Source organism: Syngnathus floridae, chromosome 1, assembly GCF_059516105.1.
Source record: "Syngnathus floridae isolate MCC-2025c chromosome 1, RoL_Sflo_1.0, whole genome shotgun sequence".
NCBI lineage: Eukaryota > Metazoa > Chordata > Actinopteri > Syngnathiformes > Syngnathidae > Syngnathus > Syngnathus floridae.
In genome coordinates, this window is record NC_142413.1 from 22,932,715 (window position 1) to 22,950,099 (window position 17,385).

The 17,385-nt window shown below is 41.6% G+C and overlaps 1 protein-coding gene and 1 long non-coding RNA gene across 4 annotated transcripts in view; one reads left to right on the top strand and one right to left on the bottom strand.

The window, feature by feature from the left end:
* Nucleotides 1-17,385, top strand: part of flt4 (fms related receptor tyrosine kinase 4) — a 69,653-nt gene that overhangs the window by 28,914 nt on the left and 23,354 nt on the right. For all 3 annotated transcript variants that reach the window (XM_088388165.1, XM_088388154.1, XM_088388160.1), the window contains 8 exons: nt 1,633-1,729; nt 2,798-3,075; nt 5,485-5,624; nt 5,706-5,868; nt 13,185-13,324; nt 13,410-13,581; nt 14,586-14,703; nt 14,863-15,047. In XM_088388165.1, coding sequence (XP_088244291.1) covers nt 1,641-1,729; nt 2,798-3,075; nt 5,485-5,624; nt 5,706-5,868; nt 13,185-13,324; nt 13,410-13,581; nt 14,586-14,703; nt 14,863-15,047 — 1,285 coding nt within the window. In that variant the 5' untranslated portion in view covers nt 1,633-1,640. The remainder of the gene's footprint in view (nt 1-1,632; nt 1,730-2,797; nt 3,076-5,484; nt 5,625-5,705; nt 5,869-13,184; nt 13,325-13,409; nt 13,582-14,585; nt 14,704-14,862; nt 15,048-17,385) is intronic.
* On the bottom strand, nt 2,443-15,051 carry LOC148404653 (uncharacterized). Its single transcript, XR_015861102.1, has 4 exons — nt 14,927-15,051; nt 14,051-14,112; nt 4,969-5,043; nt 2,443-3,088 (listed from the first exon to the last, which is right to left on the bottom strand). It is a non-coding gene; the product is annotated as an uncharacterized LOC148404653 (long non-coding RNA).

Below are 17,385 nucleotides of genomic sequence, written 5' to 3' on the forward strand. Positions count from 1 at the left end.
CAATGTTGCAGCAGATACTGACTGCATCACTTGCATCTTCCTGTTTGATCCTTACCCTGTGTGGTGGTGGAGCCCTTTATTTTCAGAGGGACATTCAAGATTTTTGGCCACAAATCATTTTTGGCCTTCAGTATGAGTCTCCAACTTTTTTACACAATGAATACTGGAACACACTAAGATCTCTACTCAGACTGTTCCCTTCTTATTTGTCGAGCAATTCCATTGAATGAATGCATTTGCATCGGCGTGTGACTCGTATTTTTTTTTTGCGAATTAATGATTTGCATGCAGTTTGACTTTGATTTTCATTTCGACATTATTTAAATTTATGCTGCTAGTGATATATGGTACCAGAACACTTTATTACACACTTCCGATCCCATGAGAGACAACACGCAAGGTTAGAGGAGTCAAGGTTATCTTGTTATGGGGTTGTTTGTGTGCTTTTAAATGCTAAAGCCAATATATTGTGGAACAAGTTTGAAATGAGAAAAATACAGATTTTTTTTTCCTTAGCAAGCTATTCTCAAAATTGAGTTTTATCGAAAGCAAAGCCAAAAGGGGGTAAGAGCTGCTTTGATTTTTTTAGATTGGGTCTTTCGCTTGTGTGGTAATATGTCCGTCGCATACTGCACTACTTTCAAGTGTACTAATTCAATGGCTTGGTGAGGAAATGCTGAATCCACAAAGGAAAATTCAATTCCATGCTTACCTTAGGGGCTCCTGTGCATTTTGCAGTTGGCATTTGCTTTTGTTCTGCTGTGTCATCGTCATGGGAATGAAATCTTTGCAATAGACAGAACTCCACCCAAAAAGAAAAAGTAAAATGTAAAGTGTTTTTTAATTCTTGATTATTTGATGCATCACACAATGTGAGTGGATCACTGCACATTTGTTTGTTGGAGAGGGACAGTATGAATATTTACGTAATTTTGATTAGCCAATCGTCTTCTTTGTATTTTTATTTATTCAATATTATTATTCATATTTATATTGTATTCATTTTTTTGAGTAATGTTACTCACAAGAGAATTATGATAGCTTCTGGCGTATAACCGCAATATTTCTTTCATGAGCACACATGAAAATCCAAACAAAAGGTTGTTTAATTTCACCCACTGGCTTTGTTACCTTGCTAAATGATGAAAAGTTCTGCAAGACTTTTAATTGGGTGTCTTCTGTTTGATCCACATCTGTGGTATCATTTATCATTGCAAAGGGAAACCTGACCTGTGGACTTCTCAGGGAATTAAATGGCATCTATTAATCAGTTTGTCTCGAGTCTGATCTCGATCCAATGACCCTTCAGTCCCAAAGTTCAACTTTTTACCGACTTATTTTAACCACAAAGAAACCAAATCTTTTCAAAGAGAATAAGTCGGAAGAGTTGCGTGATCTCTTGAATGACCCACATTTTGTCTGTCTAGTTGTTTCTCAGCACAAAAGACGAGAAGCCATTACACCTACATGTCCTTGTAAATGTAATCAACAACTTGGCGTCCAAGCTGCCGTAAGTCAGCTCACAGGTTACTAAAGTGTGTCTGACATTTGACAGCATTGCAGCAGCGCCATTAAAACGTTTGATCCCCTGTGACACATGAACCCAACACAGGTTGCTTGTTGCCTCTTCAGGTCTAGTGATGGGCTTCTCTATGACGCCGCCTGTTCTGGAGAACTCCAGAAACGAACTTGTGATTCCGGTCCACGAAACACTCACTATCACATGCAGGTAAGTGTGTGCTGTGCTTAGGCAGCAACGATATTCATATATTTCGTTCATATATTGTTTTTGTTCTAGGACGGTTCAATCAGGCCTTGACTCCACAACAATGCCCAGCAGGGATATAATCAAATATTTGTGGCAAACGGCGTTCCCAATTTTTTTCCCGTCCCACATATCTAGAATCTAGCCTTGAAAAAATTGTAATTGGAAGTGCTTACGTAATAAATCTCTCTGTGACAATGATTATACGCACGAAATGTGCAGATAAGGACATAGCACATCCACAGGAATAGCCACGTATAAGAAGAAGAAAATTGCATGAATTCAAAGTAAAACCTGAAAAACAATCAAATATATTGTCAACACTGAATGCTTTTCCACATAATAATTATCCAATATGTCAATTGATTCTGAAAGCAGGACAGTATTATCATCATTTGATATGATATATGCATTCTCCTGCCAAGTTGTCAATTATTCACAAGTTTTCTTTCATTGTCTTGAAAATTGCCCTCTTATGAATCATTTTTCACTTTTGAACTTTTCCCAACAAGGCTTTTTATGGTCTTTCTTGTGCAAAGTGTCAGTATCTTCTGGGAAAGTATTTTTTTGTCAATCACATTTTTACAAAGAAAAATGATCCCAAAAGTAACCGCTCACAATGACTGGAAAATAGCCCAAAGAGAACTTTTTTCTCCATTTCCAGATTTATTTCCACTCATCATCATTTGGAACTGTCTGCAGATGCGGACATGCGTAGGTGGCGAGAGTACTCAGAGTGCCTGCAGGTTTAAATGTTCTCTTGTAACTCAATTTAAGCCATAAAACAAACAAGGATGTGTGGATCGATGCACAGAGGAAATTACAGGCTTCACCTGACAGGCACACGCACGCACGCACGCACGCACGCACGCACGCACGCACGCACGCACGCACGCACACACACACACACACACACACACACACACACACACACACACACACACACGGAATTTCCACTTTTGTAGGTCTAAAGCCTGGACATTTCACAAGTAACACTTCGGTGTTGTTGAAATCAACATTATTTCTCCTCAGGGGACAGCGCACTCTAACTTGGACCTGGCCTGACCGGTCTCTGGTGGAGCAGAAGCTCAGCGGGCGTCAGGGCCAGGCGCCTCTTGCCAGGCGACTCTTGGGGGACAGGGCAGTCCTGGTCAGCGAGTGTCCAGGCCAACCTGGGAGTCCATATTGCAAGAAGTTGATCCTTAATGGCACGCAGGCACGGGACACCGGCTACTACCGCTGCCACTATAAGGATGTGAAGGCCATCATTGACGGCATCACGGCTGTTAGCACTTATGTCTTTGTCAGGGGTGAGTCATCGTCCTACAAATGCAAAAAATAGTTGACCACCAACCAATTATTCCCGTTTTCCACTTCATTAGCTTGCCACGCCTCCACTCACAATTGATGCTATTTTTAGTAGGAGTGTTTCCAAGTGGACCAATCTTTTGGTGTTTAATCAAAATTAGACATTTGCAAAGGTCTGCTTTGACTTTGGAAAACAGTGAGCAAACCACTACTGGAACTATTTCAAAAAGGTTGGTGAGTGCAACATCAACCACTCTCCTGTGATATTGCTTAAATGCTGTTTAGGGTTTTTATTAATCACTAAACAATACTAAATGAGTTGGTAGAAAAACTGTATTCTAAACAAAAATGGTATTGTAATGCACTTTAATGGTATTGTAATGCGAAATTGTATCCAATTGTTTGATGAATCATTGGAATAATCAACAGAATACTCAATTCTAAATTAGCCCTTCTAGTGAATTGGTTTACAAGAGTTTTTTGAGATACGAGCCGTCGATTGGGCAATTCTAGCTTTGATTTGGACACATTTACCGTTTATGCCCCATTTTATATCCAACTATGTATCCATCCTCTGCGATATTAGTGCTGTTCTGATGAGTTGAGAGAGGAGTTAAGGTGTTATGAAAACCACTTGAGTTCTGCATTGCCTTCAGTTCCCATTTGCAATCACCCTGTGACTGAGTGGCAACCAGTCAAGCAAGGGTAAGTGCTTAAACGGACAAATGATCATGAAAACACTGCTGTATTAAAAGCACGATTTTGGACACAATATATTGGAAAAGGCAACTGTTGATGCCCCCAGTCACCTAATGAAATTAGCATTGTACACGCAATGTTAATTGAGGCTTAGCAAAAATGATTCATCGCATTTTTACAGTGTACATATAGAAAGGGGTGGTGGGTAGCCCGATCTAGCAGGGATAGAATGGAAAGGCATCCATAAGACACATGCTAAAACATAAAATTGGAGAATGCTCATCTAAAACAACAAAAAGAGAATAGAGGGGGAAAAGGATTACATGCAGCATACATCAAACATATTTTGAAAACAGGATGACATTGGGGAAAAGATCCTCTTCCCCGCATTTGAACAATAATTTTGTTTGTACTGCTGCTGCAGTGAGTCAGCGCTTTATCTGTTTCACTTAAATTTGTTCTCTCATTTCTCTCCTGCCAGTGATGGTCACCAAGTGTTTGGCCTAACTATTTGGGCTTGGTGTTTATTTTCTCTATTTGTTGGGAGTTTCGGATCCCAAAACACATCTCTCAAACCCACCCATTGGAAAATCATTTCAATCGCGAAGCGGCTTCAAAGCGCCGTTGTTGACTTTTCATCAGTCAAATCGACCCCAGAGAGGTGCTCGATTAGCCGTTTGGAAATGAGAGATTCAAAGTTGTTGATAAAGGTAAGCGTGAGCAGCTCCATTCAATTTTTGCATTAACTGGAGAGGTTATTTAGTATTCTATGAATAACACCATATCATGCTTCCGCTTTCGGGAAATTTAACTTCCCTTGGGAGGATTCTGACAGAATCATTGAGGAGACGTGTAACCTTACGTAACCACACAATATCAAATTATTTCAAGATGTGTATAATTTGGACTGCAATTAATTCTTGTGACTCTTCACTGAAAGTATCCCACCATTTTAGCGTCATGTTAATTTGAGCAATCATCAGTGTGTGGCACAGCAAATGGACGTTGACATCTGGCATTTTTCTGATCATCTGATGTAACGTCTTAACGTACATTAGTTTTAATTACACTGATGTTAGGGGACAGCTCGATCGTACGCTTGCCTTGCTGCTTTTACTGAAAAGCTGGAAAAGTAGCTCAAAGAAACCGACAGCAAGGTCCATTCATATGAAATATAAAAAGTTAGAAAGTTGTACCTTATTGGTCCGTCTATGCCTTCAGTGGAGCCTTCGCCGACTCTTCAGATTTGAGTACGGCTATAACAGAAATGGCTTTGGAAGAAAAGGTGAAAGGAAAAAAAGTGAATAGTTGTCAGCGGTAATACATCATCGGTGGCCGGCATAGAACGGCTCGCGGCGCTGGCGGGAGAGCCTTAAGAGATAAGCGTGCTGCCGTGTGCTCTCGCTGCGGCAATATGAGCAGTTGCAGCGATAACAGCTGCGATGAAAATGGGTGGCACAACATTAGCGCCACATTAGCTGCGAGTCACAAAAGGAAATGAATCAAGGTGTTGGACATTGAATCAAAATATGTAGGAGTGGGGCACAGTATGCTTACGCATACGATGGTAATATCAATAAAGCTCCCGTATGGTGTGCCCTTTGGGGTCATTAAGAGCCTGCGACGTATTTGGCTCACTGTAATGGCTGCCATTATCCCAGCAGCTATGAATGCGTCTCATTAATGACCTGCTGTTTTCCATCTGCATCCAGACCCCGAACAGCCTTTCCTCAGGAGGGACGAGGCCAGCAACAACAACAACCTGGAGAACCTTTATGTCACACTTTACTCCACAGACATTGTCGTGCCGTGTCTGGTCACAGTGCCCGACCTCAATGTCACACTCAATGCGGTTAGTTGAAGGACGCTGTTTTTGTACTCTAATCAAAGTCAATTGAGCATTTAATAGCTTGTTATGGTTCTGTGATTTCAGTCTCCCATCCCACTGGACATGAACAAGCTGACTTGGGACAACAAACTTGGGTGGGTCATTCCCAGGCACGTCATCGACACCGTGTCGATACTCATCATCTTGTCGTGCGTGGCTGTCGTCGAAGGCAAAGAGTACACGGCGAACTACTTGATTCATACTACAGGTAAATAAGCAGGAAGCAGCTGTGTGCAAGCTGGGAGAGGCGATGGAATATCAATGAGGGGAGCCGACACGGAAGGAGGTCCTGTGAAATAATGACTGGCTGTGCCAATTTAAGATAACATGGATTGAGGTGACTACCTGGCTAATAGCATTGATTGTAGGATGGGCATTAGGCAATGTCATTCTCATCAGAGAGAAGTACCGTATTTTCCGGACTATAAGTCGCTCCGGAGTATAAGTCGCACCAGCCATAAAATGCCCCAAAAAGTGAAAAAAAACATATATAAGTCGCTCCGGAGTATAAGTCGCATTTTGGGGGCAATTTATTCGACAAAATCCCACACCAAAAAAAGTCATGAACGAGCAACAACAGGCTAAACGATAGCAACAACAGGCTAAACGATAGGTATGGTAACGTGACAAACACAAACAAAGAGCTGAGAACGGGCCTGACGTAACATATAGAGTGATTAAGGACAACTATTACATGAATAACATGTTTATAAAACCATCAGTGTCACTCCAATTCCTTAAATAGCAACAACAGGCTAAACGATAGGTATGCTAACGTGACAAACTCAAACAAAGAGCTGAGAACAGGCCTGACGTAACATATAGAGTGATTAAGGACAACTATTACATGAATAACATGTTTATAAAACCATCGGTGTCACTCCAATTCATTAAATAACAACAACAGGCTAAACGATAGGTATGCTAACGTGACAAACTCAAACAAAGAGCTGAGAACGGGCCTGACGTAACATATAGAGTGATAAAGGACAACTATTACATGAATAACATGTTTATAAAACCATCGGTGTCACTCCAATTCATTAAATAGCAACAACAGGCTAAACGATAGGTATGCTAACGTGACAAACACAAACAAAGAGCTGAGAACGGGCCTGACGTAACATATAGAGTGATTAAGGACAACTATTATATGAATAACATGTTTATAAAACCATCGGTGTCACTTCAATTCATTAAATCCATCGATCGTTCTTTGTCAACAATGGGTGCGCACGGCTGAGGGCGCTTGCACTTCAAAATATTCCACAAGCTCATATAACGATAGATAAACTATATTTCAAATAACTATAATACGAGCCAATAATATTATCAAACCATCCGTGCACTTTAATTCCATTAAATCCATCGATCAAATTCCTCGTCCTTTGTCAACATCGCCGCGCGTGCGCCCTGACGTCAGCCTCGTCTTTATTCCACAGATCTACTATATAACTATATTGTAGCGTTAACAAAGTACAAGGATAGACGTGGGTTTGGTAAACGGCTCTTTATTAAACAAAACAAACTTCCAAGCGTGTGGCGGCGTGGACTTCCAGACAGACCGGGCGTGCGTAATGGCCATGTCCGAGCCCCGCGCACCGTTCGCGGACAACCACTCGGCCGAGCGCCGGCCCTCGACTCAGTAGAGTAGGACCGGGCGTGCGTAAAAGCCATAATAGTTTTTCAAACCTTCTATGTCACTCCAAATCCTTAATTCCTTCAAACTCTTTGTCCTCCGTGTCACTAAGAAATGATCACCGCTAATGATGGCGGTAGTCCTTGTGTGGGCACGTTTGTATGTAAACAACCGCCGCGCCGCGCTACTGACGTCACTTGAAATAGTAATCCATTGGTACATCACGGTTCTCCAAACTTTCTTTCTGCTGCTCGATTACTGTTTTCAGCTGCATATTTTACAACTTGAAGTTTGTAACCTGCAAAATATGAGTTTCTTTTTGGTGCCATTTTTCTTAAGCCCACCCTGTTGATGAGTCACGGCCAACGGTGAAATTTAGAGCGCCCTCATCCAGTTTCGTCTGAAAATATAATTTTTTTTGGTTGTTTTATCAAAGTCAAAGTCTGCTTTATCGTTGATTTTTTTTTTTATATACCAAGACACGCAAAGAGATTGAAATTATGTTTCCACTATCCCTTGGTGAGGTAGTACACATATGCATACAAGCAACACAAACAAAAACCAAGAAGGCACAAACAATGAATAAATAAGAGTGTTGAATAAATGATAAATAAACAAATAATAATAAATAATAATAATAAATATAATAGGAGCAAAAATGGAGCAAGTGTACATACAGCAGACAGTGGACTTGGATATGGTGCTTTAAAGTGTTAATTGCTTTATTTGATGTTTTCTCTATTTTTTATGTTTTGAATATGTTCAAGATAAAGATATAAAATCATGTGAAGTGATCAACTATACTAAAAATAACATGGGAAGTGGTCAACTATACTTGTAAGTGATGTCTTAATGCTCAAGTAAAAATTTGTGAAAAAAAAACATACCGTATTTGCCGGTGTATAAGTCGACTCGGTGTATAAGTCGACCCCCTAAAATTCGACGGAAATTTACGATTTTATGATATATCCTTTGTATAAGTCGAGCTCAATTGTTGCATTATATTAAACTTCAAAATTCAATCAGAAATATGCGAAATTTATTGACGAAATGTGTTCAAATTCCGGGAGGCCGTGCGCATGCGCAGTGGCCGGAAATAGCTCCAGCCGAGCGGATCGGCTGTTTATAAGCACCGCGGAGGAGATCGCGGAGCCTCATTCGACTTCCAGCGGGCGGCGAGCTCGCGCACGCCGCCCGGCACCACCTGGAGGCCGGAAATAGCTTCAAGCCGAGCGGATCGGCACTTTATAAGCACTGCGGAGGAGATCGCGGAGCCTCATTCGACTTCCAGCGGCCAGCGCACTTGCGCACGCCGCCTGGCACCACCGGGAGGCCGTGCGCACGCGCCAAGTGGCCGAAAATAGCTCCCGCCGAGCGGATCGGCTGTTTTTAAGCACCGCGGAAGAGATCGCGGAGCCTCATTCGACTTCCAGCGGCCGGCGAGCTCGCGCACGCCGCCTGGCACATCCGGGAGGCCGTGCGCACGCACCAAGTGGCCGAAAATAGCTCCCGCCGAGCGGATCGGCTGTTTATAAGCACCGCGGAGGAGATCGCGGAGCCTCATTCGACTTCCAGCGGTCGGCGAGCTCGCGCACGCCGCCCGGTTCAAATTTTCTAAGTGCAACGCACAATGAGATGCATGAGAAACGGCCTTGGTTACCATCACATTTGAAGCGATGAATATGAAGTTAAATTTTATGACTCGGTGTATAAGTCGAGGTCGATTTTTTTCGGTCGATTTTGGATCGAAAAAGGTCGACCAATACACCGGCAAATACGGTATATAAGTCGCTCCTGAGTATAAGTCGCCCCCCCACCCAAACTATGAAAAAAACCGCGATTTATAGTCCGGAAATTACGGTACTTGCATTACCAGAATCTAAAAAATCCACCAGGGATTAACTGTTGGTGACAAAGCAAAGAAAGGTCATTCAGCTCAATTGCTTTTAATTAATGTGAGCAATTGTCTGGATATAAACTCCCTTATTTCCACAAATAGTTTTCTTCGCATGGATGCGGCGCCACGATGAGTCACCAAGTCAATTGTCCACTTAACATAAACGACTCTTTCAAATAGATGACTCCGTTTTCCCATCAGGAAAAAAAAAATATGATCACCCCGGTTCATATAGGGACTTTAAAGTCCACTGCAGAGCCCATTGGAAGCCCTTTCGCTAACCAAAACAGCAGCAGAGAAGCACATAGACAGATTGACAGTTTGGTGTCAAACAGGTTCACCTAAAAACTCAGACTAAAAATGATGTTTCCTGTGAATATTCTTCTAAACAGCACAAGAATGAAACTGCACAAAGTTCCACTGACATGAAATAAGGTTGTAACCTTGACAAAATCTGACTGGGCTACATGCATCCCACACAAAAGATTTCGAGGGAAATAAAATATTACATTAAACTTGTCTCTCCTTTGTGAGTCACAAGTGAAGAGGCACAATAGCCTATGCGACAAAAAAAAAATGTCACTAAGTACTTATTAGTTCTTGTTTGCAGATTTAATTGTCCTTCAAATGTTTTCAAGAGCTTTATCAATGTTATGCTAATCTGGAAATGATGATGTGGTCTCTTGGCAAGGACGCTTGTTATGTTGTTGAAGCACACTGTTTTTAATTTAGCTGTTCACAGCAGGATTCCAGCATAATTTCTTTCTTTTCAAATTAAAAGTGTGCTCCCCCCAGAAAGAATTTCAAAGCATCTGCAAATATATCAAATAGACAGGTAGTTCAACGCAGGTAATGTGTACCGTAATTTTCGGAATAAAAGTCGCTCCGGAATATAGGTCGCATTAGCCATAAAATGCACAATAACGTGAAAAAAAAACACGTATAAGTCACTCCGGAGTACAAGTCGCATTTTGGGGGAAATTTCCTCGACAAAATCCAACACCAAGAGCAGACATGAATGAGCAACAACAGGCTAAATGATAGGTATGCTAACGTGACATAAACACAAACGAAGAGCTGAGAACAGGCCTGACGTAACATTCAGAGTTATTCAAATAACCATGACATAAATAACATGTTTATAAAACCATCTGTGTCACTCCAATTCATTAAATCCATCGATCGTCCTTTATGGAAACGATGCCGCGTATGTGCCGTGCCGCTGACGTCTAAATATTCTAAATATTCCACAAACCCATATAACAATATATAAAGTATATATCAAATAACTATCATATAAACAACAATATTATCAAACCATCTGTGTCACTCCAAATCATTAAATCCATCGATCAAATTCCTCGTCCTTTGTCAACAACGCCGTGCGTGCACCCTGACGTCAGCCTCGTCGTTATTCCACAGATCTAGTATATAACTATATTATAGCATTAACAAAGTACAAGAAAAGATGTGGGTTTGGTAAACGTCTCTTTATTTAACAAAACAAGAGTTCAACGAGCCAACAAGTACTAAACTGTAACGCTAAAAACATATACAAGTTGCTATACGAAATAAAATATATCAAATAACTATAACATAAATAGTTCACCACCACACGGCCCCAAGCACCGGCGTGGACTTCCAAGTGTGTGGCGGCGTGGACTTCCATCCCCGGAGGTGGCACCTCCAGCCACGGAGGTGGAAGAGAGCTCCATAGAAAAGGACCGGGCGTGCGTAAAAGCCATGCCCGAGCCCCATCCACCGTCCCTGGACAGCCACCCGGCCGAGCGCCGGCCCCTGACTTCAATCCACGGAGGTGAAAGAGAGCTCCGTAGAGTAGGACTGGGTGTGCGTAAAAGCCATAATAGTTTTTCAAACCTTCTGTGTCACTCAAAATCATTAAATCCTTCAAACTCTTCGTCCTCCTTCGTCACTTACAAAGCCGCTAATGATGCCGGTAGTAGGTGGGGCCCTTCGTCATCCCGTGATCGAATCTTTGTCCTTTATGTAAACAACCGCCACACCACTGACGTCACTTGAAATTCAAATTACAGTAATCCCTTGCTACATCGTGGTTCGTTTATCGCAGTTTAACTTTGTTTTTTCTTTTTTTTTCTTTTTTTTGAATTTTGAAATTTGTGAAAAAATTCACATATGAGTCGCTCCTCAGTATAAGTCACCCCCCTACCCAAACTATGGAAAAAAAACGCGACTTATAGTCCGAAAATTACGGTAAATATATTTAGCTATGAGAAGATACTTTTCAGAAGGCCAATTCCCATTTAATTCAAAGTGAATTGAACTAATGAAATAAATAAGTTCCAGACCAATCCAATTTTGTTGTAGCAAAACTTCTAATTCGACTGCTGTCCACCAAATATGAGCGCCGTTGTTGAATAATTAAAATGCCATCCTTGTGCATACCAATTAGTACTTATTGCTTCTTTTATTTTATGTCATCATGTCATTTCCCCAAAAGCGATTTCCCACTTTATGTTACTACGTGGACCATTATGCGCACAGAGCGAAAGGCGAAGAACAAATGAAATAAAGGCATAATTATGCTTTGCGCACAAGGGGCTTTTGCCAGAATGACACATTCACCCCACTTAAAGCTAAGGTTAACCTTGCCACAAACTTTAGCTCATTTGCAGTCTTAGTCCCTGGTCAGGGTGAATACAATGTTAATACAGCAACATCGACTGTCCAGTCAGAGATTCATCTCCTTCTGCATGTCAATGTAACCGCCAACAGCGCAACAAGTTCCCAAGCCGTGCAAGATAATTTTCAACACGATGGGAGCTTTTGATTGCTTAGAAAAGCGGGTGAATAACATTCATCAGCGCTGTAAGAATATTTGTACATAATCTTTTCTTCATGAGAGCCCTCAGAAATACAATGGATGGAATACATTTAAAATTCATTAACTTAGTTAATACAGTTGATAATTAGCATTCATTAATTGATACAGTGAAGCAGTTTTGGCAATAGCGTATATTTTAACTATAGAGAAACAGCAGTGGAGGGGAGGGGAACATTTCAGCAACCCATAAATAATAATAAATCACATTTATTCTAAATGGCTACTGGATATCTTGGTTTTGTGTTGTAGTCATTAAAGTTGATAAATTGAAATCAACTCAAGCTTACATTAACTTGGTCTGGTAAGGTTTATTTTGTGGTGAGAATGTGTAATAATACAATACTGTTCGTGGATGTTTCCTCTTGTGGATGTTTGTATGTTTAATTTCAACAAGATGTATTATTGACCGCTTTACAGGCATGTTTTTATTTTGAAATTAATGTAAATTATTACACAATGTTTTCCACCACTGAGTGTGACTGAGCATCGACATTGTCCGCATGAGTTAATTCCCCCTTTTTACATCAGCGCTATCTCGCAGTTTTAGTAATTACTGTACGGCACTCTGCTGCATAATCTTAATTCAGTTTCGTGTTACAGCGGCCCTAAAAATCCCTGGTTTTGACCAAATTAAGGAAATTGTTATGTTTTTTACTCTCACTATGTGGTAACTGCAAGAAACGCTAGCCCTATGCAAGTCCCGTGTGAAAATATTCACCTCCGAGCGTGAACCGAAAGTCGTAGCCCGACCCTGCCAGCCAAAAGAAACAGTCAGGAGTGAGGAGAGGGAGCGTAGAGCGGGTCTTGAGCTGGAATGTTTATCGGTCATTGAAGCAAGCACACACAGAGCAGCACTACACGTATACTGTACACCAAAAGGCATTTCCGAGAACCACAGTGGACAGCCTCCAACGATACCTTATTTTATGTATTTTATCTTCCATTGAGACTTGACTACATCCTGGTAATGTCAATATTCTGACACATCAATGAAAACACTGTGAGCTTGTGTATAGTAAGATGGTTCCTCTGGTCCAAAGAGAGCCATTTCCTTTGGTCGTGTGAGGAAGGAAAAACTGCTGACTGTCTCACTGTGACCTCCCTCTCTGCCTCTTTCCCGGACAGGAAGTCGTGTTTACGATGTCAAGCTGTTTCCCGAGGAACCCGTGGAGATGATAGCGGGGGAGGCCCTTACCCTCAACTGCACAGTACAGGTGGAGTTCAACACTGCGGTGACCATCCAGTGGTCCTACCCAGGCATGCAGGTTAGCAGAAGGTGCCAGGAACCCGATAGATTGCCAAAGCTCCAGGACATTGAACAAAGCTTGCCCTCTTGTTTGCTCTGACCAGACCAACAACTCGGTAGACACTAAATACCATCGGGACACACTGTCTCACGCCACAGAAGCAGTCAACATTCTGACCATCCAAAGCACCTCTGCTACGGATTCTGGCCCATACACCTGCAACGTCACTAGCGTGGACTTCGCACAGAGCAAAACAATGCAGGTCATAGTTCACGGTATGCACAAACTCAGTTTCTTGATTTTGGAATTTTAGTTATTTTATGAATCACCCAGAAAATATAAATGCTTTAATCACCACACACTAAAATGTTTAAACACTTTGCATAGCCAATTGTGAGAAAGTAATTGTTGATTAATTGAAGTGGAAATCCCGGAAGCGGGTGATATGTTCGTCCAAGTTGTTAACAAAAACTAACAAAATAACTATCGCTAAAATAAAAAAGCGAAACACATTTTCACAAACAAACTAAAATAAAAATGAAAGTGCTTTGAAAATAAAAAACAATTCAAACTAGAAAATGCGCAATTTCTTCAGAAATTACGTATGAATGCTGAAATTTGACGGCAAGTGTAATTGTGTGAGAATTTAATTCAATGAATTTTAAATATAAATGCAAGAATGCACTCATTTATTAAATTTAAATGAATAGATAAGACGAAAAAGAAGTTGGACTGGAGACATACCTGAAGCAGGAATCAAAGCAGCATCTCCCAAGTGCAGTCCAGGCCATTTGCGCTAACCAATGCTGAAATTGACATTGTAGAAGAGAAACAGTGTTACCATCACGTTGAATGCCTGCTACAGAATGGATCATTAAAAAAAACTTTATTTGCTCTGAAATGGGACCATGACATTTATCACGATTAAAATGTTTCGCTTCGCAGTCGTCAAGGCTTCTTGAGTTTGTGCACTTGGTTAGTACTAGAGAATACCCACAAGCAGGTTGCTTGACTCTGACTCACCTGCAACCCAAATGAGCATATACAAAATGAAAGGATGGCTACTTAACTTTTCAATGTTAACATAAAAATAGCTGTGGAAGAAAATGAGTCTTACTAAAAGTAAGTTCAACCGAGAAGCTTTCAACTGCTGGTGTCATTATTTAAATATGTGTTGCTCTCTGGTTGGATTTTACAAGGTAATGGCCAACAAAGGGCTAACTTCACTGCACACTTCTCTACATATATGCCAAGTAGAATATATTGTCTTTAATCCCAGAAAAGCCATTTATAAACCTGGACTACAGAAGTGGACCTGTGGTGGAGGTAACATCTGGCCAGAAGTCATTCAAATTGCATGTGAACGTGTCAGCATTCCCCACTCCCGAAACACAATGGTAAGTTGAGGCCCCCCGTTGTGTTCATTAAGTCTAACAGACACATACTAAAAGCATAATTAGGCCTCTCCATCTTGAGATTTACCCACTTAATTAGGAGGAGTGCACCTCAATGGGAGGCACTGGAGCAGCTGTGCTCTGTTGTGTTGTGTATCAAAGGTACAGAGACGGAAAGCTGATTAACGAGCGACCCGAGTTCAAGATGAAGCGTTTGAGAATTCACCCGAACCACGCCTTGGAGATCAAGGATGTCGCTCCCGGGGATGCTGGCCTCTACACGGCGGTGCTGAAGAACATTGCAGCAGCTCTGGAGAGGAGACGCAACATTACTCTTGTTGTCAATGGTACGTAAGTGCTCCCCAGATAAAGATATGCCCATGTGCTTATGTGTCAAAGCAAAGGTGATGTAAGTTACCGTAATTTTCTGACTAAAAGTCGCTCCGGAATATAGGTCGCATTAGCCATAAAATGCACAATAACGTGAAAAAAAACATATATAAATTGCTCTGGAGCATAAGTCGCATTTTGGGGGGAAATTTATTCGACAAAATCCAACACCAAGAACAGACATGAACGAGCAACAACAGGCTAAACGGTAGGTATGCTAACGTGACATAAACACAAACAAAGAGCTGAGAACGGGCCTGATGTAACATTCAGAGTTATTAAAAAAAACTATTACATAAATAACACGTTCACAAAACCATCTGTGTCACTCCAATTCATTAAATCCATCGATCGTCCTTTATCAACAATGGGTGCGCGCCGCTGACGGCGCTTGCACTTTAAAGTATTCCACAGGCCCATATAACAATATATAAATTAGATATCAAATAACTATTATATAAGCAATAATATTATCAAACCATCTGTGAACTCTAAATCATTAAATCCATTGATCGAATTCCTCGTCCTTTGTCAACAACGCCGTGCGAGCGCCCTGACGTCAGCCTCGTCGTTATTCCACAGATCTAGTATATAACTATATTGTAGCGTTAACAAAGTACAAGGAAAGACGTGGGTTTGGTAAACGGCTCTTTATTTAACAAAACAAACTTCCAGGCGTGTGGCGGCGTGGACTTCCAGCCACGGAGGTGGAAGAGAGATCCATAGAATAGGACCGGGCGTGCGTAAAAGGTATGACCGAGCCCCATCCACCGTCCCAGGACAGCCACCCGGCCGAGCGCCGGCCCTCGACTTCTATCCCCGGAGGTGAAAGAGAGCTCCGTAGAGTAGGATCGGGTGTGCTTAAAAGCCATAATAGTTTTTCAAACCTTCTGTGTCACTCCAAATCCTTAAATCCTTAAAACTCTTCATCCTCCGTGTCACTTAGAAACAAAGCCGCTAATGATGCCGGTAGTACGTGGGGCCCTTCGTCATCTTCGTCATCCCGTGATCAATCTTTGTCCTTTTTGTAAACAACCGCCGCGCCACGCTGCGTCGCGCTGCGTCGCGCTGCGTCGCGCTGCGTCGCGCTGCGTCGCGCTGCGTCGCGCTGCGTCGCGCTGCGTCGCGCTGCGTCGCGCTGCGTCGCGCTGCGTCGCGCTGCGTCGCGCTGCGTCGCGCTGCGTCGCGCTGCGTCGCGCTGCTGATGTCACTTGAAATTCAAATTACAGTAATCCCTTGCTACATCGTGGTTCGTTTATCGCAGTTTCACTTTTTTTTTTTTTTTTGAAAATTTTTGGAAAAAAACACATACTATGTCGCTCCTTATTATAAGTAGCCCCACCACCCAAACTATGGAAAAAAAAAACGCAACTTATAGTCCAAAAAATACGGTATTTACTTTTGTGGAGAAAATGGATTTGAATCCAAAATAGTATTTGACTAAATGACGAGTGACTAGAGAAACAGAAAGGGCATAGTCCCAATTGTTGGGTAGAGTTCTTTCCAGTTTAGTTTTGGATGGCTGTAGAGGCCATGAAAATATTCCTGATCCTGCTGAGAGAGGCAAGATATCAGAAAGGGGACAAAAAAGTAATAGCAATATTTTCCTAAAGTTGTGATTTTCTTCTTCCAAATATACCAAAGTACAGCTCTCTGTTGAACTGGTGAAAATATTATCTAAATATTTTTCTGGGTAAGTTCAGTTGTTTTTAACTTTTAATAGTATTTTCAGAATCACAGTCATGTTTCTAATAATGAATGACAAATCTGCAAACGTTTCAAGCAATTGTGCGACTGGTCGAATTCAGAACCAATTGACTTCAAGCGCATTCAACGTTAGAGGTTTCACGCGACTTGCTTTCCAGCTGGGATAGACTCCATCATTCCAGTAATCCTGGATAAGCAGTGTAGAAAATGACTGAATGGATGGTTGTCGGTACATTTCAGCATCCAAGAAAATCCGCTGCGCATAATCAAAACCCCACAGAAGGAGGATATTTTTTTGCCAGGATCACAGAAAAATGGATCCAAGCTATTTCCAAGACAATTATTGTAATGGCTGGTGTAATGCAAGCCAAGACAAAAATAATGATAATTTTCTTCTCCCCATAATGCTGTTTTGTAAAAAAGAGAGGGAAACGGAAATAAAGGGCAAAGTTGGCCTGGCAATTTTCTGTCTTTCAAGCTGAGTTTCAGAGCCGTAAGAAAACAAATCCATGACGTGCAGTGAGTGGCCTGTGAAGTTTACCGCTCAGCGCTCATCATTTTATGATGAAAGCAATTGTCGTTGTTTGG